Raw genomic sequence first — 26427 nt, forward strand, 5'->3', positions numbered from 1 at the left:
ACCGGGAGGGCCACTAACTCCAAAAGCGGCAGCGGCAACGGCAGCGGTAGTGGCAGGTCAACGACATGATTTATGAATGAACAAGAGAATTGTTTGGGGGGGTTTCGGCGTTGGAGGTGTTCTATCTCAGGCTCATCCAGCGAGTCGACGGTATCTGGTCTGTCTGTATTCACTGGCGTGTTACCAGCAGACGCATAACTTTAGCGTATTATATCACTTGCTAACTGTGTCTACACCTCAATGCCGTATTGTATTCCAGACCTCGGCGATCGCCAATATGAACAACAGAAGAGAATTCATCCCCCCACCCCCCACCTTCCTACCAGAATGCCCCTTGATATGTCTCCCCGTTAACGCCGACAAAGCAAACTTTATCCTTTTCCATGCTTTATCTTACGACCCTTCCCTCTCTCACACAAGCCCTGGCAAAAATGATTATATCCTCTCATCCAACAGAACCCTCGGCAAATAGGGCCAGCCGAGGAGCAGAAAAATACCAGGGAAGTAGCTGTCACGGACAAACCAGTCAGCATCATATCATCCTCGTCGTCACCATTATCATCATCACGCAGGTATGGAACTTCCTAGAGAGTGAAGGGAGGAAGACTAAGGGAGGGGACGTACATGACTGCCTGCCCGCCAACACGCTTGACGATGCGGCCCCAGTCGGCCGGGGCCGACTTGCTTGCCACGGGGAGGCGCTCGAAGGGATGCGGCTCGAAGGAGCGAGCAAAGGAGCGGAGAGAGTGGATGATGCTGAAAGGTTGTTGTTGCTGCCGCCGGAAGGCTGTCCGGGCTGCAATTCGAAAGGCGCCGCGGGTGAGGATGGGGGAGGTCATTTTTTATTATTATTAAAAGTTGGTTTTGGGTGGTTGGAGGTGAGTTCGACTTCGAAAGTAAGTGAGGTGGGATGTAGCTGGCAGGTAATGATACACTGATGGGAGAGGTTGCCCAGTTTGTTTTGATGCTGATGCAGATGTTGATAATGATGGAATGTATGTATGTACAACACCAAAGGGCAGGTGGTCTTATATCACAACCCAGACAGCAGGCAACAGGAACAACGGGGGACCGACATAGCCGGCGTAGTGTCCTCTCTGACACCGAGATGAGTCTTCATCTGCCCATTTGGCCATCCTCGAAGAGACCAGGCCTTGCCTGTCTCCGGGTCTTGTTCGTGCCCCTTCCTGGACTCCATCGTCACCCAACAAACACAGGGTCAGAACACGGCATTCTGGGGAAGGAATCGTGCCATAAGTGCTACCAGTTATCCGAAAAGCATCAGACCCAAGAGCCCGGCAGCCAATGGCGTTGGGCCGCAGTTTTACGCACCGCAGACCGGTGCTGGCAGCATCGCACGATTTTGGACGAACTGGGCTGCTGCAACGGACGAACATGGTGTGATCAAGGATTCGGCTGGCTATCGGCGCCGTCCGGGGTCTGGACTGGGGCGGCCCCTGGCTTATTGGTTGGAGGGGCATGATGACAGGGGGCGAGCCGGATCAACGACAGGGGCAAGGCGATGTGGGGCAGATCGGCTCGATCGTGAGGATCGTGAGTTCTCCCACCGAGATTCCAGGTCCGTCCAGGGCTTCGGGTTGGAGGTTGCCGATAGACTGGGCAGAGCCCGTATTTCGGGGCATGATGGAGGCGGTGACGCGAAGCACGAGATCATTTGATGGCCCTTTGTGTCGCATGAGCACTTGGAACACGCCGCAGTTTCCGTAAGCCCCTCGTCGATGCCGTTCGAGATTACCCACAGGCATCGCCATTTGTCACACTTACACCACACATGGACTCCCACAAACGGTAGCCAAATAAGCACGCACAAAGATACATGCAACGGGTATCACTGTCTATTCGCTCTACATCTCTCTACACCCTCACCACCGTCGTGCCGTCGGCCGGCTCCAGCACCTTCCAGCTGCACACAATCTTGTTCTCCTTGAACTTGGAGATGATGCGGTCGGCGATTTCCTTGAAGTTGCTGGTCGCCAGCGCGAGGATGGTCGGCCCGGCGCCCGACAGGCACACGCCCAGCAGGCCCGGTTGCGTGGCGGGCGTCATGGACTCGACAATCTCGGTCAGGCCCGGAATCAGCGTCTGCCGGTACGGCTGGTGCAGCTTGTCCTGCATGGCGAGGTAGATGAGCTCCGGGTCCGGCGGCGATTGGCCGAGCGCCACGGGCAGGAGTGCTATTCTCTGGAGGTTGAAGGTCTGCCCTCGCCATTAGCTTCCGAATCTGACGTAGCCCACAAGGCAGCAAGACAGATGCGCTACTCACCACGTCTGGCCGAGGATACTCCGCCGGCAGGACCTGGCGCGCCTTGGCCGTGGGGACCTCGAACTCGGGGATGATGGCGACGGCCTTGATCTCGGGCGCCCAGTGGAACTTGATGTGGTGGCCGATGCCGACGGGCGGCTCAGGCGGCTTGACGCCCGTGTCGATGCCGCCGGCTGGCGCGGGGAGCACCTCGCTCAGGGGGATCTCCTTGCGCGCCACGTCCTCGGGCTTGAGCGGCTTGAGGTAGGTGCCGACGAAGCCGCCAAACAGCGCCGCGCCAACATTATCCGGGTGGCGCTCTTTTTTCTCCGCGTCAGCCACGCCAAACCCACAGTGAGCAGAACCATCGTCACAATACCGATACAGACATACACACACGAACACGTACACGTACACGTACACGCACAAACACTGAGTGAGAGAGAGGAAGGGAAACTCACCAATCATCAAACAAAAATCAAACAGCCTCTCTTCCGTAAGATGCTTCAGCCCGCCGACCTCCTTGCCCAGCATGACGCCGGCCACGACGGCGGCGCCGCTCGAACCCAGGCCGCGGCCGAGCGGGATAGGGTTCTTGATGTGCACGTGGGTCTCGAGGGGGAAGCTGCGCTGGTCGTGGCAGCGCAGCACGTAGAGCGCCACGCGCGTGAGCAGGTTGACCTCGGGGTCGAGGCTGATCTCGTCGGTGCCCTCGCCCTCGCCCTCGTACGTGATGCGGCAGTTGAGCGGGTGCTCGGAACGGGTCTTGGACCGGTCGACGGTGACGTGCAGCTCCAGGTACATGGACAGGGCCAGGCCGATGACGTCGAAGCCCGGGCCGATGTTGGCGCTCGAGCACGGCGTCTTGATGACGAAGGATTCGGTGGTGGATGACGATGTCGGCGCCATGGTTTTTGTTGTTGTTGTGCTATCACCCAATAATGGTTTATTTTTTTTATTTTTTGTTTCTTTTGTTTTTATTTTTCTCTTCCCCTCTTCTTTGTTTCACTGGATTCTCAGTTGCAAAGTGTGAAGCCAAAAGTGAACAGGCCACACACAACCTATTATTATTATCTGGCCCCAACGTCGGAGAAGTGCCACTAACGAGATGCATCGGTTGATAATTCGAATTTTTGCTGGGCCCGGCCACCGATTGCGGAGTGGGGGGTTGCAGACCCGACGCCGGTCCCCACCGGTCCCCAATCCCAGGGGCCCGAGCACTCGGCCGCGGCTAACTCCCCAGCGGTCAAGACGCCGCGCACCGGCGTCAACACCGATGCTGAAACTGTCCTCGGTAAGACCATGATTACGGTATACAGGATATGTGCTCAGTTACTATCTAGTTAACGCCAACACCATGAACAGAATGCTGTTATAACGCCAACTCGCTCACTTGCTTATATTCTACCAAGCAGCCCGCTCATCCCAAACCTCACACAATGCAATTGTCTCGAAACCATTGCAAAATGAAAAACAGTAACACACGGAAAACGTCCAACAGCGTGATGGGCAATTGCTCGCCATTTACCAACACAATGCCTGCTCGTAAAGACCCTCTCTTCCCTCCCCCCCGCGTCGTCAACTAATTACAAGATCAAAAACTAGATAGAAAAGAACCAAGAACCCCCACGCCAAACAACCCTGCCGAAAATTCAAGACTGAGTGACCAAAAGCGGCAAAGCAGAAACAGATATTTGTGTCATACCGGTCGTGAACAAAACAACCGAACCATCCACCCATTGCCTCATCCTCAAGCCACAACCCACCCCCCATCCTGCAAATCCCCTTCAACTCGACCGTAATAGATTGCTCCTCCAACTTTTGTTTTTTGTCATATTGCTTCTCTCTCGCTCTCCCGCTCGCCCATCCTTGACAGTGATCCTAATCCAATCCATACCTGGCAAGGGCAAAGCCACGCCCTCGGCATTTTTGGCCAACATGCCTCCCGCAGTTAAAACAAAATGTATGAATTAAAAAAAAAAAAAAAAAAAAAAAAAAAAAAAAAAAAAAAGAAAAAAGAAGAAAAAATTGGGGCAGCATCTTCAATCATAGATGATAATAAATTACCAGACCAGCCAGCAGCCCGGGTCCGTCATAGTGTTGCTTTAACTCAGCCCACACACCACCCATAATCGTAAAAAAAAAAAAAAAAAAAAAAAAAAAACGCCATCAACCCTCGATTTAGAAAGTATCCGTCTCCTGCGACGCCATCGACCCAAACGTATCTAAACAAAACGCGCCACAGTTAGCTGCTGCCGCCCAATCTTCGCAAAACCCAGGTCCCCTTCCCCCCGCATCACAAAAACATACCTCTCTTCCGCCTCCCCACGCTCCCTTCCTCCTCGCTCATCGCGCTAACCGGGCTCCCGCCCAACCCGCTCTTTCCTCTTCCCGACGATCCAGTCGGCGTCATCGGCCTCGGCCCGCTCGGCCGCCGAGTGACCGCCCCGGACTGTGACGCCACGCTCAGGTTCCGGTTCTCCAGCCGCGGGCTGCTCGTCCGCTCCCCGTGGCTAATGTAGCTCGCCGTCGGCACGCCGTGCGTCATGGTGCCGTACCCGCTCTCGACGCTGTGGTGGCTGTTGTTCTGCGGCGGCTGCTTCTGCAGCTTGCTGAGCCGCTTGTTCTGCGGCGGCGGGGTGCCGCGCATCATGACCGGGCTTGAAGACGACGGTGTTTGCTGCGGGTCGAGCGCCTCCTTGGGCGGACGGGGCGGCGGGCCGCCGGCCGTGGCAGTCATGTTCGCTGCTGCCGGGGATGAAGTCCACTGCTGTTGGTAGTGGTGTTCCGAGCCGTAGCTGGGCGTGTGTTGGTGCTGCTGCGGGAATCGGTTCAGGCTCGTGGCTGACCCGGCCCAGTCGGCTGACTTGGGGCTCAGGGGAGAGTCAAAGCCCAAGGCCTGCGACTCGAGCGCCGCCTTGAAGCGCTCCGTCTGGCCTTGCCTCGGCTGGGGGTGCTGCAAGTTTAGCGAGTCGCGGTGGGCTCTATATTTGGGATCCTCGGGTGTCATGGTCATCCAGTTAGGGGTCGCCTGTGCGGCCGATGACGAAGGCATCTGTCCGTATTGCGCCTCGCCGTTCTCGTGCATGCCATGGGTTAGGTCTTGCTCCGAGAACCCCGTATGAAGCTTGTCGGTCTGGATCGGCTGAGGGGGGGAGAACTGGTAATTGTCTTGGTAATGATCCAGCGATCCTGAGTGGGACGGGCCGGCGGGGAAACCGCTGCCTTCATCCTTACCGGATTGCTTGCTGTGCCGCGACTCTGGGACTCCGCTGGAAGCTGTCGTCTCAGACCACCGAGAGATTTTCGGGATGCGGAACCAACTCGACCTGCCCGATTTCTTTTTGCTCTCTTCCGTTCGAGGGGTGTTCTCGTTGCTCATGGACGTCTGCGGCATGGCAGGGGGTGGAGTTGCCAAGGGCACCGAGCCGCTCCGCTGTCCCTGGGCAGGCGTCATCATATGGAGGTCCTCATTCATGTGCCCATGGTCGTAGTCCTCTTCGTTGTCTTCGGGCACGGTACTTATCCTGTGCGCCGAGACCCTGCGGTCGAATCCCGGCTTGGCAGATGCTCCGCGGGATTGAATCGAGAGATGCCCAGACTGAGACGGATGGCTTGCTGTCGAAGTTCCGGCATTGCCCTCGGGTTCGTACCCGTTGTCCTGCTCATATTGGATCTCTGGCTGAGAAGGGTCGTACGGTTGGTCGCCCTGAATGCTCATGCTTCCGTGCATGTTGCCCCGCGCGGTTTGCGCCTTGAGAACGTCGACTTCGTTCAGCAGCTGCATGAGCATGTCCTCGATCCTGCTGAGATCGTTCGCCCCCTTAGCACTCAATCCTTTCAGCGCACGTCGGAAAATGCTCCGCTTCTTGGCGTTGACGTCGTCGCCGTTGATGGTGCCCGCTTGCGACCCGCCCTGGATGGAGCGAGCGACGCTACCGGGGTAAGGTCGCGGACCATTGATGGCCCGCTGGACCGTCTTCTCGGTATTTTCTTTAACCTCGGTGATGATGACATCCTCGGTGTCTGCGAGCAGCCGCTTGATGTCTTCAAAGTTGTTCCTCATCTCGGTTGCCGAGCGGACTAGGGTCACCAAAATCTCAGTGTCCCGCGCACTTCGCTGGGCGTCTCGGACCATCAACTGGCGGGCGATATTAGTGACCTGCAAAATATTCAGAGAGCCACGATACTCACGTGTTGCATCAGGGCAATGATATCCTTGGACTCAATTCCCTCAATTCCTGTGCCGGTGGCAGCGTCATATAGAGGGGTGCCCATTCCCTGAGACATGCCGCTGAGGTGGCGAGCGTGCTTCGAAGTGTAGAATGGATCATCAACGCCCGGTCCAGCGGCCCCTGCTGCCATGTCAAAGTCGACGCCTTTGCCCTTGATACCTTGGAGGTCCGGAGTCTTGTTGGGGCCCTGCGAGATGTAGCCCTCGTCAACCTTGTGACCAAGCGGGTTGTGGTTCCCGTAGACGTCGCCGAACCCCGAGCTATCAAAGCCGGTAGCCCCGAGAAGGGCGTCGTTGGCGATGGGGCTGGATCCCTCATAGGGGTTGGTGATTAGTGTATCGCGCTTCTTGTCCTCCGAAGTGCGGTACCATTCCTCGTGTTCCCCACTCGGCTGCCGGCTGTGATTGTGACTGGCGGCCATGCCAGCTGCCGCGCCTGCGAGACCTAGGTCATGTGTGCTGTCGTGTTGGTGCGCGCCATCCAGCCCTTGGTATTCAACATCATCCAAGCGATGTTGCGGCTGCTGCCGCGGCGTGACATCTCCGGGCCAGTGATCCTCATGATCGCGCCCGCCCTCTCCGTTCACAAGGGATGGGTTGGTCAGCAAGTCATCATCCTGCCAGCCTATTTCTGGCATCGGATCGTTGGGATCGGGCATGCTGCTGAAACCCATCTTGGGCTGATCGTCATTGTTGACCAGCCTCTCGGCGCTAGGTGTTCCGTCGAGACCCGGGCGGTGCCCGTTCTTAGTGCGCTCCTTGAACGACTGATTGCGCTGGACACCGGCTGGCTGGAAAGCCACCTCGTCATCGTCGACGACCTGTTGTCCTTTGCCATGCTGGGCCCTGAGGGCGGCAGCGGCAGCACCAACCGCCGCGCTGGCGATTGCGGCCTCGGACACGGTAGGAGACTGTTGGTAGGCAGTCCGAGGTACTTTCCGGCCATACTCATCCAGTTCGTATTCCACAAACTCACGGGATTGCTGGCTCGCGGACGCCGGTGTCTCAGCACGCTCATCTCCGTACTCTCGACTCGCCACGGACCGCTTGCTTGGGGTACCCGGGTTGCGAGATTGTTCCTCTTCGAGCGTCGCCATGGACTCACGGGCGTTGTAATGCTGGTTCCCGACCGCGCTGGAGCTGCCGGTCATGACAGAGCCATCCAGCATCGATCCATCGACGAGCGAGGCCACGTTTGATTCAATGCCGGCAGGGTGTACGAAATCGGGATTCATGGCCACGGCGCGGACAGCCTGGCCAGATGTGACTCGATCAAATTCGCTATTAGTCGCGCTCGTGGTGTTCTGCTGATCGACTCCTGAGCTTCTCAGGCTTCGCTCGTCGTCAACAAATTCGCGGCTGGCTCGGGAATGCATCGAACCATCATGCCGAGGCGACCTGTCCGCTGATGAGATTGAGTCGGTGGTGCGATGGGTAGCTCTTGACTCGCGGTTTTGCGCTTCGCTACAGGCCTCGGTGTAGCCCGAAACACTCGGGATCGGGCTCAGACCGCGCCGCTCGGGCTGGTATGGGACGTACACTAGTGGAGGAGGGACATCCTGGGTGCTGTAGTAGTCATAAGGAGTCTCCGGCGCGTACGCTGGGACGGAGCTGTCCTCGTCATACTCGTCGTTTTCCTCCGACTTTTTGTGGCGCGAAGGCACTTTGATGCCATAGTCGTCAATGATGTATTCGTCCAGCTCCCCGGTTCGTTGCCGAGGCAACGCTTTGAGGTCACCGTGTGACACGTTGGCGTGCTGTGCCCCGAGCGACTGCAGTGTGATGGGCGTCCTGGTTGGGGTTGGTGTCGACCCCGGGGATGGATGCCCGTCGGAGAGGTCACGGCCGGGGCTAAGCTCTTCGGTGGCTGAGTGGGGCCTGTCCGTGTCGGCAGACCGAATGGATGCCCTTGTCACATCGGAGGCGTTCACGTCACTCATCAACGGCATTGGAGGCGCTGGTGGTGTGAGAGGGTCCGAGTCTTCGTCCTCAGGAACATGATCGGAAGCGCGGCTCCGCATCTCGGCCCTGCGTCGCCTCCTCGTGCGCTGCTTGTCGTCCGAAGGAGAGTTAAGGGCGTCATGCGCAATGACAGCTCCCGCGCCCAATGCAGCCCCAGCAGCGGCGGCCTTGAGGCGGTCAGTGCTTCGCATTGGAGTGTCATCGGGGTCGTGATCGTCCTCGATGGATTCGTGGCTAAGCGCGCTGCTGTCATCGAACTCATTCCGAGCTTCTCGACCACGACTCTCCGTACTCTTCAGGCTGTCTCGAGGCGTTACCAGGTTCTTCTTGTCCGTCCCGGCGGAACGTCGCCTGTCATTCGCATACTCCTCCCTAGACACCGTCGTCGTGCTGGATGTGATCGAATCGCGGCGACTCTTGTGTCTGCTCTGTTCCCGCTTCAGGGCATTGAGTTCGGGCAGAATGAGACGACGGATGGCGTCCTCGACCGTCTCCAATAGCTTGGGATTGTTGATCGAGGAAGCTTTGGAAGTTGCCGACCTGATCGAGTGTTGATCCATGGACCGATGGCCCGGCGAAAGAGCCGATGACACGACGCTAGAATCTGCCACCGAGGCCAGAGACTCGGGGTGACCCTTGCTGGATCTTCTACGGGGCGACCTTGAACGCTCATATCGGTCTTCCTTGGAGGTGCTAGTTGTCCGGCTCTTGCTCGACCTGCTGTGCTTGCGCTCCTTCTCCTTGTCTCGGCCTTTCGACACGATCACTCTCTCTCTATCACGGCTGTCGCCGCTCTTGCTCCGGAGCTTGTCCGCTGCCGCCGCAGCACCCAGTCCTGCAGCAGCGCCAGCGAGATAGTGGGCAGTGCGAGACGGGCTTCTACTCCGAGAGCTCTTGACTTCCGACATTCCAAAGGAGGTGGCAGCGCCCGACCCGTCGAGGAAGCTGTCGGTGGGGATGGCGGAAATTTCACTCATTGTGGGCGGTTGGTAACTAGCCTTGCTGCCATCGGCGGCCGGAATCAAGGGGCTCGCTGGGCGGCGGCGGCGAACGTTGCCACTTCGGTCGATCTCAATGTCAATTGGGTTCCGGCTAACGTTGCTTTCCTCGGTGGCCGAGGCATATGAGCTTGCGTCCTCAACATCCCCGCTACGTGCTGAAGGCCCTTCCATCTCGCTGCGGGCAGGTGCGCTGGTGGTAGCAGACCGGCGGCTGGCGCTCGTTTTCCTTGATTTGGTCTGCGTGATTTCGATGCGGTCCCTGTCCGAGGAGCCGCTCTTGGAACGGTGTTTACTGCTCGGTCTTAGGCGGACTCGGACGCTCGGCTTGCGCTGATCACCCGAGACGGAGCTGTTGCTCGCCTTGCCGCCCTCAAAGTACTCTATGAGCAGCGACGTCTGTGACCTGCTAGCCCGGTGTCCTGTCTTGATGGTGACTGGCGTGCCGTCATCCGGGAGCGAATAGGACGATAAATCGTCACCGGGCTTCGACACATCGGTTCCAACATCGCTTGGGGCGGCGGTTAGGATTGTCGAGTTGGTCTCGGTGGGCGCAGGTAGCGGCGGCGCGGATCTTTTCTTACTCTCAACAACCATTGTGGTGTCGAGAGCCAGCGGGCGGCTGTGTTGGTTAGGTACCAGCAGCCCCTCAGTCGTTGTCCAATTAGTCCCTTCCACGGGGTCCCTCGCCGGCCCTTCCGAGTGAGCTGGCGGGAATAAGAGGCGATAGGAGAAAAGCTGGCCAAGGAAAATCTAATTGCCAGCACGGAATCGAGTAGTTTGCGTCCGGGGACACATCAAGTAAGATAAAAGCTGCTGGATGCGCGAAGGATAGGACCAGTCAGCTGTCCCATAGACAGGCTTCGCGGAGCAGGCGATCAATCCAGCTGTTTCTCCGGCAAGAGCTGGGGTAGCGCGCCCTAGAGCCAGCACCGGTTTGATAGAAACTTGGTAGCGGGATGGCGGCGGGCGCACGAAACAATGGGCGGCGACGGGCGGCGACGAAGCGACCTGTAAGAAAAAAGATGAAGAGAAAAAAACCGAGAGGCGGTGCAAGATGGCCTCCGTGTTGAAGGAGCAACGGAAAGCCAAGGTCACCGGCAGCGGGGCAGCTCGCTGTGATGACGGGGACCCAATCGCAGCGTTGGTCTGCGCTTGGCTCGCTCGGATGCTGCGATTTTTGCTGCAGCCACAGGGGTTGAAGGGACTCTCTCTGTTGGTGATGCTCGGCCGGCGATCGAGAGGTGCGCCGAGGACAGTCGAGGAGACCCAAGGCTTCTCCCAATCTCCAGGATACGTGCAGCGAAAGAATCTTTCTCGTGCGTCTCTGGCTGCTTCGGCCGCTGCCTTTCTCACACAGCTTTCCTCCGGCGGCCAAGCGCAGCAGGACCTATGGGAGGCTTTGTTGTTGTCTAGTAGCGGGCGGGATTGCTTGATGTGCTGGCGGTGCTTGACGGAGTCGGCCAATTGCGCGGGGAGTCTGGGATCTCTTCTGCAGCGACGTGCAGGCGAAGAAACGGCGGAGCAGAAGAGACGAGGCTCAGACACTGATGCCGATTGTACCGTAGGTACTGCGGAGCAGCGTTGCGAAAGAACGGGAATTAAAAGTGTCGAAAACCCAAGAGCAACCCTTTGCACTGGATCGACAAGCAACGCGCACTCGTCTTGTCGCACAACACCAGAGGACAGGCAAGCCGAGCGCGGACGGGACGGCGGGCTACCACAGCAGGCGGGCTTGAGGTGACGGGGAGGTTGGTGGTTGGTTTGTTGACATAGCGCTCCGCCAAGGCCCAACCTCCAAAGTGGCTCCCTGCTAGGCCCTCGAACCCTCGAACCACCCTGGCCTGGCCCTGCCTAGGTAACGACTGCTCCTCCTTGGGACGGAGGCCCCCCACTGGGGCGATCTCTTGGGAAACCAGGTGCGCCACTTCTGCCACTTCTGCCCCCCGTCACCCAATAGCGCCCAAAATCCCGCCAACCATCCCCAGCATCTTTCGCGCAGTCTACTGCGGAACCTGGTCCGACAAGGCAAACGTGGAATTCCCGTTTTGGGTGCGTTTTCCAGGCTTGCAGCTTGCTCTTCCGCCACAGCCAAGTTTGATTGTCCTCCAGCCGATGGCCTCGTTTGATCCACCATTTGGATGATGTTGTGTTGCCTGAGGAACCGGATGAACGTCCCCAATCGCACTGTTCATTTGTCTGATTTGTCCCGATGAATTAATTAGTAGCTATGGTACGCAGCTCTCGCTGTTTGTAACGACATCCCCGATTCTCGAGATAAAATCCGGTATTTTAGATCCGATTAAGCAGCTGCGGTAGCCTCAAGTTCAAATCCCGATGTCCCCGCCCTTGCCGCCCGTGGGACAATAAGGTAGCCTAGGCGCCTATGAGGAGCTGGTTCCCTGTCTCACGAAAACGAGGATATACCTGCTAATGGCGCACTTATTAAAGCCGCACATTGTGATCTCAACTGTAACGCTGGGTAACCAAAACGGCGCCGTCATCTGACGGAAGTGCCTCTGAGTTGTCGCCACCAAAGATGCGAGCCCGACCGATTCCCCCCTCTGGGGCTCCGTCGACCCGCCGCTGCGGTACGGGGGATATACGAGACTAGGTGTTGCAACACATCGTGCTGTGCACTCCAGTGGATCGCACTTCTTCACCAGAATAAAGAGGTCATCACATCAAAGACGCTTCGAATGGTTCGTCGCAAACTACAGAGATAGATACATTTTGAAATCTAGGATCGGTGCGTGATAGTTCTATTCGCTCAACGCCGTTTCGTCTCGGAACAAAGCGTACTGTATTTCCCTTCATAGCCTGTATATCTTCCTTCTCTCTCTCTGTCTACTCACTTCCTTCTTGGGCTCGAAACAACATACTCCACCTCGGCGCTCTCAAAGACGTCCCTGATAACTGGGTTCTCAAGGTAGTGAGTGGCGAAACCGCCGCCGAGGATGATCTTGAGAAGCTCAGCTCTCACATGGAGGGACCAAGTGTCGATGATGACGAACTGGTTATGGATGCGGATCTTTTCGCGATACCCAAACTCCCGAAAATCGCTCTGGTCATCTGTCCTCGCGCCACCCACGTGCGGGTTTGGCCCTGAGCGGCCGGCTGTCGAGTATCCTGGTCCTTTGCCCCTTTCAAGAGAGGTGACAATGCTAGAGAAGTTTGACCGGAGTTGCCTCCGGCCCTTCTTGGAAACGGCCTTTGACGAATCTCGGACAATTTCAGCCATCCGTGTCATGATCCGGTGCTGGTTATACTGCAAGTTAACGCGCTCGCCGGTCTCTTCTTCGTAGTCGCGTGCGGCTTCGAAAAGGAGAGCAATGTTGGAGCCGGCACTAGTTTGGACATCGGCATCTGTGCTGTCCAGCTGGTCCATGAAGGCTTCGATTGCCGTTTCGCTTTGCTCCATCAGATCGTCCATATAACTGGCAACAAAGGCCCAGGACTGAAGTGCAGCCGATACTACTGCACCATCGTCTCCGGCGCCAACCGACTGCCCGTCGCTTTCCACAATCTCCATAAAGAAGTCGAGCATCTCCTCTGCAGCAGTGCTTGATCCTCCTCCATATGTCACGGCAATGCAGAGCGCGTAAATTGCTTCCACTTTGATGTCCGCCTCCTCTGCATCGTGGCAAGCCGCTTTTAGGATCGGCAGCGCATCATCAAAGACGGTCTCCGACGGCGAGGTAAGGACGGTGAGGGTAAAGGCTCTGAGAGCCAGTAAGCGCTCGTCATCACTGCTTCCGCTTCTGATGCTCCTCAAAAAGATGGGCATGATCTCAGCGACGGACCGAGCAACCTGCCGGTGCGCAAAGTGATGCTTCAGGAGGTGCGAGTAGGCTTTGAGCGTCGCTTCACGCCCCTGCACGCTGCTCCGCTTGCGGTCTTGGAGTTCTGTGACGCGGTCCTGTAGCCGCTCCGCCCAGGTGTTGCTGAAGTCGTCTTCGCCGTCGCCTGATGCCGAGTTTGTGCTCATCGTCATGACATCATCAAACTCTGAGTCGCTCGCAAACTCGTCCTCCGAGGCGTAGCGGCTACCGGGCCGCGAGTTGGCACGGGAACCCGCGCGTGAGTTCGCTGGAGATCCATTCGGGGAGTGATTCACAGAAGAGAATCCCGATTCCGGCTTTGACCGTGCCTTCCGCGACACAGTTTTGCCTCCCGCAAGAGCTCTTCTTCGGAGGTCAGACATATTTTGTTGTCGTATCAACGCGACTCTGTGCGAAAAAGACCGTAGGTTTCGGTTCTCTCTGTGTTAAGGAAATAATACCACAGAGGCGAGATGTCGGGTGGTGTTTTCCCGGGTTGCTCCTTCACCGCGTTTTCAAGTCGCTGTGGATTGATAATGTAAGATTGGAGGTGGCAACGATGGGTTCCGGCAGATTTCGGAGCAAACAGGCTCTTGCAATGATGAACTGGTCGGCAACAAAACCTCCATGGGCACCGGGAACGACGTGTCGAGGTGGGTAGGGGAGTATATATATATACAAGTTTGTGGAGGGGAGGCGAGATTGGCTTGTCGACCTGGACGGTGTGGTTACCGAGACTATAATAATGATAAGTTTGTTCCCTCAAGTCCCCAGAACAGCACCGTTGAAAAATATGTAGAACAGAATACAGTGCCAATTTTGCGGAAGCGACCTTGCGGACGATCAGGTGTGACGCATGAAGGCGCCACAGGGGCAATTTCAACCCGACAGCGGGGTCGAGCACTGAGCACACAGGGCTTGCGGGGAGAAATGGGGAAATGGATGTCCGCCCGGCAAGGCAGCAAGCAGAAGTGGAGACCGGAGCCTGGCCAGGGCAGCTCACACCTGATCCCTGAGGGCTTTTGAGTGCTTGCATATTGCGCTAGCCCCAAGCAGAAAGGTATTCTCGGAGTGGCATGTGGACGTCGCGGGGTCAATAGCTCTATATAAGGTAAGGCAAGCAGAACATCCTCAAGAGCCAAACCAACAACCCCAGGAACAATATAGTGTAAAATATAGGTTACGGGATAGGCACATTGCGTGTAAGAAAATGCAAGTATGCAAAGGGACGCTAGATGTATTGGATACCGCAGAATCACACAGACGGCCCGCAGAGGTGAGACGGGGATAATGGAAGTGTACATATCCATTCCGGCCTACGGCACCTCCGGGCGACCAATGTTCTTGAGATGCATCCAACCCCTGGCATCATGCCACGACGGAGCGATATCCAAAATAGTTTTGTATTTATTATTGGGAGGCTAGCCGGTAGTGCTCAGTGGCAGCCGCTGCGCAGTTGGGTATTCGACGACGTCAGGCGCCAACGTCCGGCGCCAAAATCCCCCACACTAAGGGTTAGGGCTGATATCGGTTCGAGACGGCTGTCGACTGTTCGGATGTAGCTTGGTAGCAGTCTGGATCGGATATCAACTAGTATCTGAGATATTTCTTGAGGTTTGGGATATGCTGTCGATATGAACATCTGCAATATTTAACATCTAAGTGAAGAACATAGGCTTCCCTGTTGTTGTGGTATACATTCTTCGCTCCACGTACTAGTAGTTTCAATGGTAGAGGAGGATGCCTTCTAGCTTGCGCGTATCAGCCCCGCACCCCGCCGGCCAAGTGCTTCAAGCTCATCCCATGACCACTTCCACCATCATTGGGTCGGGTTTATCAAAGACCGCATGTCTGGGCCGCGCCGACTCACCACCGCAGTTCCTCATGACCGCTTCTGTTGTTGCCTCGGTTTTATAATTTGCAGACCGACCGGTTACTCCAATTCTGAACCCCTCCAACCACGACCGCGATAAGGCAGGCTGCCAGCTTATCGAGGGACCTTGTCTGCCTGATCCGTGTGAAGCTGGCTCGACCCAGCCCCACCTTCCGAGACGAGACGGACTTCAGCACTGCCCGAACCAACCATCACTGCTCCTTCCTTTCTCTCGAAGGCCACTTGAAGTCGAATCGACTTTCTGCATCTATTCGGAAAAGCTCTGGAGAGAACTGGCAAACGCGTACGTGCAGCTGGTTTCAACAGGCTGTTCTCTTGCAACCGTCAATTTCCTTGCCTTTTCTCCCCGGTCCTGGGGCCCTCCAAGAGCACCTTGCTGGCTCGAGCTTTGTCTGACGTGGGACCTCTCAGGCAACGGACCCTCCGCTCTCCTCTCTTCGGTTTCCTCCTCTCCTCCAAGCTGTCGACATCGTCTTTCCTAGGTTTTCTCATCGCCGCACCCCACATTACAGTCGGATGATATTCGGTCGCACCTCCACAATGGCTACCGGCGCCGACTCTCCAGGTTACGGTTTGTTTCCCGTCCAACTCCAACTCCATTCTTAGGCTTCCCCCCACTTCGTGCACAGCTCTGACTTGACTATATTCAGTAGCCCTCAGTCTGTCGGCAGGCGCTTGTTCGCCCCCCAACCTGCCATTCCCAGAGCGTCGTATCATATTAAATCGCGGCAAATCCTCGATTGCCATCGGACGAGCCTCGAAAGTCTCCTCCAAGGGCTTTGTCGCTGCTCAAGACAATGCCTGGTTTGATAGCCCAGTAATGTCCAGGCACCACGCTGAGATTGCTGTCAACGTCGACACCAAGGTGTGTACAACACATTTGTTTGGCTTGCCGATGCACAACTGACATCTAAGCAGAAGGTGCAAGTTAGGGACCTGGGTTCGCTCCACGGCACTTTTCTGAACGGTAACGACAAACGTCTAGCCGAGATGGAATTTTTTGAGCTGAGGGACTCGGACACCCTCACGTTCGGCGTTCCGATCATGCGAGGGACGGAGCAATTCTCTCCGACCACGGTTCGAGTCGGCTTTTCCTACTTCAACCGGTAAGGCCGCTCCTGTTTCCCCTGGCCAGCAACAACTAAATTTACTTCTTTCAGTGACGAGTATAGCACGAACACCTTCCAGGTGCCTGACGGTTCGGATGACGAGAGTTCTGATATCGATGACAACGACAACACCCCCAACGAGAAGAGGTCCCGCGGGCCCATTCCGCCTCTATCAGCGAGAAACATGTCATCGCATGTTATCGACCTCACCGAGAATTACGGCGCCAAATCAACCAACAACAATCAGGCCGACGGTGTCATTGACCTTTCCTCATCGCCCACGTCCCCAATATGTATTGAGGATGACGACACCACCAGTGTCTTCGAACTCCAGGACAATAGACTCGGAATCCCAGCTGGTGAGCGCCTTGTCTCGGCCCCCCGCAGCTCAGAGCTCGGTGGACCTGTTCCCCAGACAAGTGACGGGACGTTGGACGGCGACGTTCCGTCGGTGCCGCACATCGTGAACAGACTCTCTCTTCTCCAAGATACGCCGTACCTCGGAAATAGGGACCCCCAACAGACAGATGAAGATGACACCGCGTTACCTAATGAGGAAGATCCCATGGATAGTGAGCACGTCGAGAGTCATAGTGATGATGACAGCATCCAGAGCGATATGGGCATGGATAGCCAGATGGACTATCTGGAGGGAGAGTCTGAGATTCTTTTGGACACCGAAATGGATGGAGAGAACGACGATGAGGAGGATACCGGCGAGCTTGACGACATAACGTCTGCGGAAGAAGAGGAGGATGAGGAAGAAGAGGATGGGGAAGAGGAGGCGGATGAAGAGGAGGCGGAGGAGGAGGTGGAGGGGGATGTGGAGGAAGAAGAAGAGTACAGCTCAGATGACGGCGGCTTCGGCATTGGATATCCTCTTGACGGTGGGCATCCCTCCTCCTGCCTTGCTTTACCTGCTACTGACCTCTCCCAGACCACGTCGCCAAATTTTGGGAGGATATGCCGCCGCCCTCTCATGCCGCTGAGTACCCTGAGATTTTCCCCTTATGCAACTCCGCGGCCTTCCCGATCGAGCCATCACCGGCGACCAAACCGAGCGAGACCCTCGGGAAGAATACCTTCACTATTGAGGGGCTCCTCAATGAATACAAATCTCCAGTTCCCGGGCATCGGTCTGAAGAGGCGCCAACACAAAGTATACCGGCCGCCGAGTCTCAACCACGGGAATCAAGCCCGTCAAAGAGTTTCTACTCGTTCCCTCCCGCGCGCTCGACGACGACCACAGCTGAGGCTCTGGGTGCCAGCACGGGAAAAGCCGAATTTTTTATGGCCCGAGAGAGAAACAAGCTCTCTCTAATTGCGCAGGGAGTTACAAACATACGGCCAACTTCATCGGTGCATGCTCTGTGCAACGAGGACGAGTCTCACAGTTACCGGTTTGGTCCCGCAGGAGAGCAAGTTGCTAAACCCGTCGAGAAAGGCCCACACCTCCCTCCCATTTCCGGCCTGGCAATGGCAGAGTCTTCGAGCCAAGAGTACGATGCTGTGTCCGCCCCAACTCAACCTGCAATAATCTCGCCGCCTCCAGAGCCCTGCTTCAAGCGGACTGAAGGCATCCTTCATGATGCGACACCCTGCCTTCTTCCCACCCCCATCGATTCGGGTCCGAGTTTGGGCGCGACTCGTGATATCGGCTCCCGCCGAACCCATGTCGGAATATCCGACATAGTCGATAGCTGCCAGCAGCCCTCCGAAACAGGAGAGCGGAAACGCAAGGCAGATTTCATCTCGGATGCCACTGATGAGCAGGAGTTGTGGGCCGCTACGGCGAAGAAAGCAAGCCTCACAGCTCCGTCTTCGGGCCCAGTTCTAGACGTCTGTGCTTCCGAGTCAAGCATCCCGTTTCGTGCCCTATCACCAGCTTCATCTACAGGCATGGAGGAGCGGAATGGAGAGCCTTCCCGGGCGCAAAATGAGAGTGCCTCGATCGCTCACATCCCAGAGAGACCTGCAAAGCGGGCTCGGCTACTGCGCATTGCAGAGCATGTCGGATACGCAGCTCTTGGGGGTGTTACCGCGGGTGCCATGATCATGGGCACCCTCATCTACACCGCTCCCACGTTCAGCTAAGCGCTTGGAGGCACCAGTCATACCTTTTCTTTTTCTCTTGTTTCCGGCCCGCATTTTGCTCCGTACGACTCATTTTAGCTATTACATAGCCATACTCTGAACGGGCGGGAACCTAGGAAACCTGGAAGGCGTTCCTGGTATGGTTATAGTTTATATCGCATCGTTATCTTAACGTCTCTAGCACATGGATGGGGATGAGATCACTGGAGCAGGGTTTTCCACGGCGACGGACATGGGTATTGGGGAAAGGAACGAGACTCGCTCATTGAGATCTGGATGGGGAATTGGGATCAACCGGGCACTTGAGCTTCTCTTGCGGACTCGCTATTCTTTTTCTTTTTTCATTTTTTTTCTTTTTCTTTTTTTCTTTTGTTCCCGGTCATTTATCTCTTGCGCTATCTCTGGCATCCTGCCTTTGGTCTGCCGAATGAAAGACGACCACATGGTGGTCAGCCTTGTTCTTGGCGGGACAACAGTCATTTCAGTAAATTTTTTTTTTTTTTTTTTTCAACTTTGCTTGTTCCGGTACTTGTGGCCGTGCCCGGACGGGGAGTTAGATATGGGTGGGATGGAGTTAAGACAAAGGGGTTCACTAGCTAAGGAGGTTGAGTTAGGCCAGCGTAAATACGTGATCGCAGTGCTTTTTGTGCCTATTGCTATTGCTCTTGATAAGGAATTATGCCAATGGTGAAGATTTGAGCGAGCACAGAGATAGACGTAGGTTACGAACTAGTCACAGGGAACGTGAAACGTGTACGGTCGTCTTGTCGTGGATGTAGGTGATATAAGGTGTGAGAAAGTTTTACGAGACCTAGAGTTCTCTAAATTCTCTATGCTTGGTCCTGTCTGTGTCTTCAAGATGATGATGCTGCTAAGTGGGCTTGACCCCCCCCCCCCCCCCCCCCCCCCCCCCCCCCCTTTTTTTTTTTTTTTTTCCCTTCCCCCTATCTTCCTCCACGCACGCCCACAAATTTGGGAAGATGGTTTATATTGTTATGTAGAACAATCGATTGCCCTGTCCTGTCCCAGTACCCAGTCTCATTGGAGTGAGATGTGAAGGAGGCCGCCTGCGTGGTCGTAGACCGACCAGTTTACCGCTCGGTAGTAGCACCGAGCTGCTGTGGACTCTGAACAGTCATTGTGCAGGTATTTGCGCGCCGGGTGACGCGCGTCCCTTAGAGCCCACCTTACCGTCTATCGAGAGCGACGAGGGTAAATGCAAAGACTCGGGAGGTTGTCTACGCTTGTCGGGCGTTTCAAGGTAACCCACAAACTGTTTCCTACTGCCATCGTCGAGGGAGCAGAATTGACGGATCAAAAAACCGCCATGCCAAGAATGCTACATTTATAGAATTATATGTTCGCTAGGGCTGGTTCAAGAGAGGATACAAGCTCTTAATCTCTCCACTACCGCTATACTGGAGTACATAAAATCGTCCAGGTTCTCGGGAGAGTCCCGGAGAACTGCTCCGTCACCCACCGCCTGTTCGCCGTCACCTCTGTTTTAGCCTTGATTGCTGTCAAATTGAAGATGTGCCAACATAAGAAGGCGGATTTATCAATTACTATGAGATGCCTTGACGGCATCGCTGGGGAAGAGGGCAGGGGTCAACTGTCACCCAACTACGACAGGCAGGACGGCTTCCTTTTCGGGAAGAGGAAACCTTCTTTCCTGGTCATCGCCGGGGGACCTCCTCATGAGGTCACGCGACAGGGACGTCGGCTTGTGCCCTTGCCATTAGCTGCTCAAGGATCAGCTTACTAGTACATTGCGGCTGCTTCAGAACCTCCCTCCTTCCCGAGAAGGTATCCCGATACTCTTCGGACGTAAGCGCACAGGTCGATGCCTGATGGACGTGCAAAAAGGGCACGAGTCAGGCGAAAGCGAAAGTGAGACGGGTTACACGATGCCCAAGACCCTTATCAACGCAATGATTGGTTTCTCTTCCCAACTTTGGATGTATCAAGGGAAAAGGAGCCTGGTAGATAAGATTCGGACTTCGAACGCCGAATCCTCTACCATGTAACTTGACCCAAACTCAACCAGCATCTTACGATACGGTATCCAAAAGGCTAGGGTTTCATATGTCTGGGTACGTAACCCGCTCCTCCACCCGGTTACGTGTTGGTAGGGTAGTGTGATCTACCCGTGATCGGACAACTACTAATGGAGGGTACCTGATCGGCTCCAACTCCAGCTTGACAGGGGTTTCTCGAAGAAGACTCGAGAAGCGGGATGATTGGGTTATCGGGTGACTGGACGTCTCGGTGACTTGTGAGAAGCGGGTTCGAAATTAAGACGGACAAAGACGAGCGTGGGTACAACCGCCGAACAAGCATATTCCCTGGTATAGAGCGGGATATTCGTCGTCTCGGTGGTCCGGTTGTTCCTCGACCTTTCGGAAGATCTATCCACCTGTCTTACTGGGTAGGGTAGCCACTTTGGCGCTGTACTACTTGGATGTCTGAGACTAGGAGTTGACTGAACGGTACCTGCGATTTCTTCAGGTAATTGATATGATAGATCTTGCTCACATCCTGAGGGCATGCCGTGGCGTGCAAACCCCACCGAGTAACGATCCAACATGACCGAGACCTTCCAATGACAGAGCCACATTACGTCTCACGACGGGGGGGCTCTGGCGTTCATTGGGAAAACGCCGTCGTCAAGATGATGCTCAACTTGGGCAGCCCACGTGTTGGGCATGGATGTGTCTGCACACGGTGCCACCGGAGGTATCTTCCGGGCGTGCAACGAAGGACTCGGTTGGATGGTTGGTACGTTATGATCCCAAGACCGGACAAAGACTGTGAAGCTGGATGACGCAAGGTCACTTACACCTGGTTGCCAAATCCTTTCGGGTGGGGGTCCAGTCAACGCCGTCGTGGGATGATGTTGGATTTCGACGCGGCCGGCACTGTAGAAGCAAGCCACCCTCGTTTCCATCGTCCACTCCGCTTCTGTTTTCTGCGCCGCTTTCCACCCATCGGCTCTGGAAGAGGGGACCGGTGTGACGGCCATCCAGCACCAGTGCGGCAGTTGCTCCTAAAATGTCTGGAGCTTCAGCTGCGAACAAAAAAAAAAACCACCCGTCCGCGGATGGACGGAGTTGAAGACCAGTGTTTGTGGATCATCTTCCAAGAGCAAGCCTTTTGTGTGTTACAGAGAAATACGGGAAACGGTGCGTTCGTCAATCAGATATACCAAAGAGCCTTGGCCCTGGGCAAGACTTATTTGCCCTAACTTACCATCGGAATGTAGGTGCAAGGGAGAAACCCCGAGGCGACTCCAGCAGCAACCTGTTGTATCTGCCGAACCATATCAAACTTCTGCATGTGCCACGGGGTTGATAGTACATGACAGGCTTATCCTGTAGAACATAGATTTCAAGGGTCCTGGCTCGGGTAATGCGCTGGCGCCGTTTATTGGGGTTGGGCGGAGGCAAGGGATCCAACTTGTCGCACCGCGTTCCAAAGAGGCATCATAACAGCATCTCGGAAACGCTAGTGCTGATGGTGGTTGGGGAGCCATCATGGAATTCGAGGACGGTGGTGGCAGCACCGCCGGAATCAGCTCGTGTTAAAGGGTTGGAGATGGCCACAAGTCATCGCAGGGATTGTTGACGACAAAATGGTGTTACCAACCGCGCCTGAGCAATCGTTCCAAACTCCTGGAAAACGGGCGGTACATGCCTCAAAAAAACATCCTCTCGTCGCCCTAGTAGACCGAGTCGGTACCGGTGATATCAGGGGCAGTTGTCTCCGCCCACGCAACGCTCCCCCCCGCAACGACACATGTGCCACTGATAAGCCCGCCGAAGCGGCTCCCAGAGCTCTGGAACAGCGCGATCGGACCTCTGCATGTGTACCCGCCAAGGTATCGGTGGAGTGAACAGGCAATGTGGACAGTCTGAACTCGTCAATTTACTGTGTGATAGCACGCTCGAAGGAAGCGGAGGGAATGGGGAGAGCCGTCCAGCATCGACGCGACCCGACATGGGCTTGGTTCTGGCATTGTTGTCCGAAGATACATGCGGATAGCCGCTGACACGGCTCGTACTCTTGTCGAAGGGCGGGAAATGTTCGTCGGCGGTAGCCAAGAATGGTGGCGTCCTATGAACGTGACGCCCGGAGTCTTCGTGGCGGGTGATTGCAGGAAGATGGGTGATCTCGGCTTGAGCTTGGTGCTCCGTAGTAGGCCTTGTAGAGTCACCATACAACAGCCGGACGAATCTCGGGAGACTCGCATGTTTGAACAAGTCAACCACAGCTGAAAAGCAGATGCCCTCCCCAAAGCGTCAAGGATAGGGGCGTTTCTGAACGAGGATGATCCCTCGCCGTTGATTTTGCTAGCAGCACCTCAAGGTCCCCAAGTGTCTCACAAAGCTGACCGCCGTAAACGCGATATTGTTTTCTAAGTCTTTACTTTAGGATCCGCAAAAAGTGTCACCGTCTTGGCTGGATACCATGATCAGCAGACCCTCCGCTTCCTCTGAATGTGATTCTATTATTGGCTTGATCTTTTGTGGTAGCCCGAGGCACTCGGCCATGGCCAACCGCAATCGCGTCGGGCGGCGAGTTAGTGTCCCATGCTAAACATCAGCGTGAAGCTCCTAAGGAGACGACTCTCGCATGGCCATAAAAGGTGACCGGACCGCTCGATGCCCTCTGCCCGACGTGTTATCTAGTGGGCATTTGCACCTTGCCGAATCTGTCTGAAGATCCTCAATTATTCGACAGAGCATTTCACCCGATAGGCGATAACAATGCCTACTACACCAGACGCCCCAGAATCCTGCGGATGCTGTATGATCGGGGGTGCATTGTATGAACCCGTCACCTGCGAGGCGTGTAGTGCTAGCATGCGAAGGTATGGCGCTCTTCCTTGACCGTCGACTTTGAATGAAGCTAACTCCATCAAGGGGCTGTTACCGTTGTCAGGGAACAGGCTATACATGGCGACCCTGCCCACACTCATAGCCCCTCTGTCGGAAGTGATCTGGATGTTGTCGTGCTCGACAGCCAACCTCGCGCTCTGTTTGAGGCTCCCTCGTACTTCGCAGCTGTCCGATGAGTTGCCAGTACGCTAGGCATCTCGAGCCATATAATGAGAAGCCTTGGACCTCCGGGCAGTGACTGCAGCCGGGATCAGCGCGGCGACTGGAAGCCTATGTCGCTGGGGAGTGATATGGCAATGAGGCGCTTAGGAGGTTTCAAGTTTGCTCGCAGCCTGGCAATGATTACCCTTGCCTGTTTCTTTCTTTCTTTCTTTCTTTCTTTCTTTCTTTTTTTTTTTTTTTTCTTCTTTTCTTCGTCCTTTTCCCCTCGAAAGTCAGGTACATCACGGCGGCACATAGCTGGCTCCATCCTTCTACATCGACCAAACAACAAATGTTGATCGGATTCATTGCATTGCGCGGCTTGAGCGTTGCCGGGATGATTACGTGGTTGTCGCTCGGGAGTCCGGGATTCATACTAGTGCCCGCTTTATTGCGACTCTTTGATCAGTCAACATGGGTAGCAACTGCAGTCGATATACGTCCACACTCTACCTAATATGGTGTCAGGCATCCTGCAAGCCTACCGTTGGCTTCTGTTGTATCCCGACGGGGTTCCGATTCGCAGTGCGGCTATCTATGTCGGGCATCTAGCATCCGAGCTAGCAATCGATCCTGTGCGCGCTCGATTCCGTCGAATATTTGCTGCCAGGTAGACACAAGATCGGAAAGCCACAGGTCTCATTCCGCAGCTGGGCGGACGCCACCGGATCCAAGAACACATGTGACAACCACTGCCCGCGTATCTCGATTGCGAATGAAAAATGGAACACAGGGTCTGGGTCATCACTCGTTTACGAAATGCGGATCACTAATATTCCCCTAGACCAGGCGCAATAGGGTTCTGGTTGGACGATAGAGGGTTGGATTGTCCATAAAACTCGCCCATCTACGAAACCAGGCGCCTTTTTGGTCTCAACCGGAACCGGCGTACGGGAAAGGTAAATAAGCGGTGCAGGTATCTAGCTGGAACATTGGCAATGAGGAGTGCGAGATATGGTAGAGATGCGTATCTGAAGTCCGTGGCTGAACTTGGGAATCATAGCGGCCATTGGAGAGAGAATGCAAGTAAACATCTTTTAGGAAGCATGAAATTCGACAGGTGACGTGACGATGCCTACCGAACACACGACGTGCTTGGGTCCCGTATTCAGCAGTATAACATAATGATATTATAGGACGGAAACAGTGCTGCAGTCAGCGAGAGGTCCAATCTTGAGATTGCTGGAATAAATTCAAAAGCGAGCTTCCGAGGATCCAAGGTACTGCGTAAGGAAAATAGCATTTGTGTCTTCGACGAGATTTGAGGCTTTCCCGCAATGAGGTTCGGTGGGGCTTCATGTTAAGTGACCTCAGCTGGATCCACAGGAACCGCAACTGTCCCCACGGTGCAAATGTGGGGTGCTTCTGCCCCACATTACGTTGGATGGAGAAAGCCTCCGGCGCTTGGGAATTGAATGCCACTTTCCGACAACGCGAGCACGAACACTCTCGAGCAATCAACACCGGGGGATGCTGCCGCAGACCATCGCTTTTATTGACGCCCGCACGATTCTAATGATGGGCTTATAGCCGCCACGAACATGTCGGTCATTCTCTGCACAGGTAGGAACTCCGTTTTGGGGCCTTACATTCCTGGACTCGGTTTGCTGAATGTCGCCGCAGCTGGTTACGACCACACGATAAGGTATGCCGACGCCGAAACACGCTTCGCAGCGCCGTAACGGAGGCAATCCCGGCTAACACGAATCTTCCAGGTTCTGGGAGGCCCTATCCGGGATCTGCTCCCGAACCATTCAACATCCGGATTCACAAGTGAACCGACTCTGCATTTCCCCCGACAAGCGCTACCTCGCCGCTGCCGGCCACCACACCGTCAAGCTTTTCGATATCCGGTCCACCAACCCCGCGCCGCTTCTCGTCTTCGAGGGCCACACTGGCAATGTCACAGGCGTCGCATTCCACTGCGAAGGGAAATGGATGGTGACCAGCTCCGAGGACGGCACTGTCAAGATTTGGGAGACGCGGAGCGGCACGATCCAGCGGAGCTACAACCACGGGTCGCCGGCCAATGATGTCGTCATTCATCCGAACCAGGGCGAAATTATCAGCTGTGACCGCGGCGGCAGCATCAGGCTCTGGGACCTGGCCGAGAATACCTGCGCGCACCAGCTCATCCCGGAAGAGGAAGTGTCGGTATCCAGTGTCACTGTGGCCAGTGATGGCACTCTTCTCTGCGCGGCGAACAATGCGGTATGCCTTCATTCATTTACTACCACACAACGCTGCAGGGCTGACTGTTTACAGGGCAACGTCTTCGTCTGGCAGCTCATCCAGGCCTTTGATCGCACCCAGCTGGTCCCATTAACACATTTCTCAGCGCACAAAGAGTACATCACGCGCATTCTTCTCTCGCCCGATGTCAAGAAGCTAGCTACCTGCAGCGCCGACCACACTGCTAAGATCTGGGAAGTCAAAGATATGGAGCCCGCCGGGCCCGACTCGGAGCCCAAGGCCTTCCCTCTCGAGGCCACCCTCACCGGCCACCAGCGATGGGTATGGGATTGCGCCTTCAGCGCCGACAGTGCCTACCTCGTAACGGCCTGCAGCGACCATTACGCACGCCTGTGGGAGTTGCACAGCCAGCAGATCATCCGGCAGTACAACGGCCACCACCGCGGCGCCGTCTGCGTGGCACTCAACGACTACTCCGAGGCTCGGTAGGGTGAGTCCCCGGAGCATGCCAGCGGAATGTCGAACTGCATCCAAGCCCACACGGATCAGCTTCAGCAACACAAGACGCAGGCAGGTAAGCCTCGGCAGCGGCCGAAAGCGAGGCTATATCTCGAGGCTAACAAGCCCGAGGCGAGACACTGGCCGAAAAAGAGCAAGCCTGAGGTGAACAAGCACGAAGCGGTCAAGCTAGTGCGTACAGTAGACGCGAGAGCGGTGGAAGAAGACGAAGAAGAAGAATTTCCATTCCCACTTCATAAGA

At 55.7% G+C, this 26427-nt stretch overlaps 6 protein-coding genes across 6 annotated transcripts; 2 read left to right on the plus strand and 4 right to left on the minus strand.

Moving 5' to 3' along the window:
• Positions 1–435: 435 nt before the first annotated feature.
• On the minus strand, positions 436–839 carry MFIFM68171_05290 (uncharacterized protein; the record flags this gene model as incomplete). Its single annotated transcript, XM_071060710.1, has 2 exons — positions 436–508; positions 625–839. 2 exons carry the CDS (start codon positions 837–839, stop codon positions 436–438), a joined length of 288 nt encoding a protein of 95 aa, XP_070916811.1.
• Positions 840–1875: 1036 nt separating this feature from the next.
• THR1_1 (Trihydroxynaphthalene reductase) lies at positions 1876–3172 on the minus strand (the record flags this gene model as incomplete). The annotated part of the gene is made up of 3 exons (XM_071060711.1): positions 1876–2217; positions 2285–2583; positions 2725–3172. 3 exons carry the CDS (start codon positions 3170–3172, stop codon positions 1876–1878), a joined length of 1089 nt encoding a protein of 362 aa, XP_070916812.1.
• Positions 3173–4444: 1272 nt separating this feature from the next.
• On the minus strand, positions 4445–10054 carry MFIFM68171_05292 (Dim2-associated protein 1; the record flags this gene model as incomplete). Its single annotated transcript, XM_071060712.1, has 3 exons — positions 4445–4488; positions 4574–6404; positions 6458–10054. The coding sequence occupies 3 exons, from the start codon at positions 10052–10054 to the stop codon at positions 4445–4447; spliced, it is 5472 nt and encodes a 1823-aa protein (XP_070916813.1).
• A 2254-nt stretch (positions 10055–12308) lies between these two features.
• On the minus strand, positions 12309–13661 carry MFIFM68171_05293 (Interferon-related developmental regulator N-terminal domain-containing protein; the record flags this gene model as incomplete). Its single annotated transcript, XM_071060713.1, has 1 exon — positions 12309–13661. One exon carries the CDS (start codon positions 13659–13661, stop codon positions 12309–12311), a length of 1353 nt encoding a protein of 450 aa, XP_070916814.1.
• A 2051-nt stretch (positions 13662–15712) lies between these two features.
• Positions 15713–18375, plus strand: MFIFM68171_05294 (FHA domain-containing protein; the record flags this gene model as incomplete). Its single annotated transcript, XM_071060714.1, has 5 exons — positions 15713–15743; positions 15826–16037; positions 16091–16278; positions 16333–17168; positions 17219–18375. 5 exons carry the CDS (start codon positions 15713–15715, stop codon positions 18373–18375), a joined length of 2424 nt encoding a protein of 807 aa, XP_070916815.1.
• Positions 18376–25015: 6640 nt separating this feature from the next.
• LST8 (TOR complex subunit lst8) lies at positions 25016–26156 on the plus strand (the record flags this gene model as incomplete). The annotated part of the gene is made up of 4 exons (XM_071060715.1): positions 25016–25037; positions 25098–25119; positions 25190–25685; positions 25740–26156. 4 exons carry the CDS (start codon positions 25016–25018, stop codon positions 26154–26156), a joined length of 957 nt encoding a protein of 318 aa, XP_070916816.1.
• Positions 26157–26427: the final 271 nt, after the last annotated feature.

This window comes from Madurella fahalii, assembly GCF_045866475.1.
Source record: "Madurella fahalii IFM 68171 DNA, scaffold_2, whole genome shotgun sequence".
Lineage (NCBI taxonomy): Eukaryota > Fungi > Ascomycota > Sordariomycetes > Sordariales > Madurella > Madurella fahalii.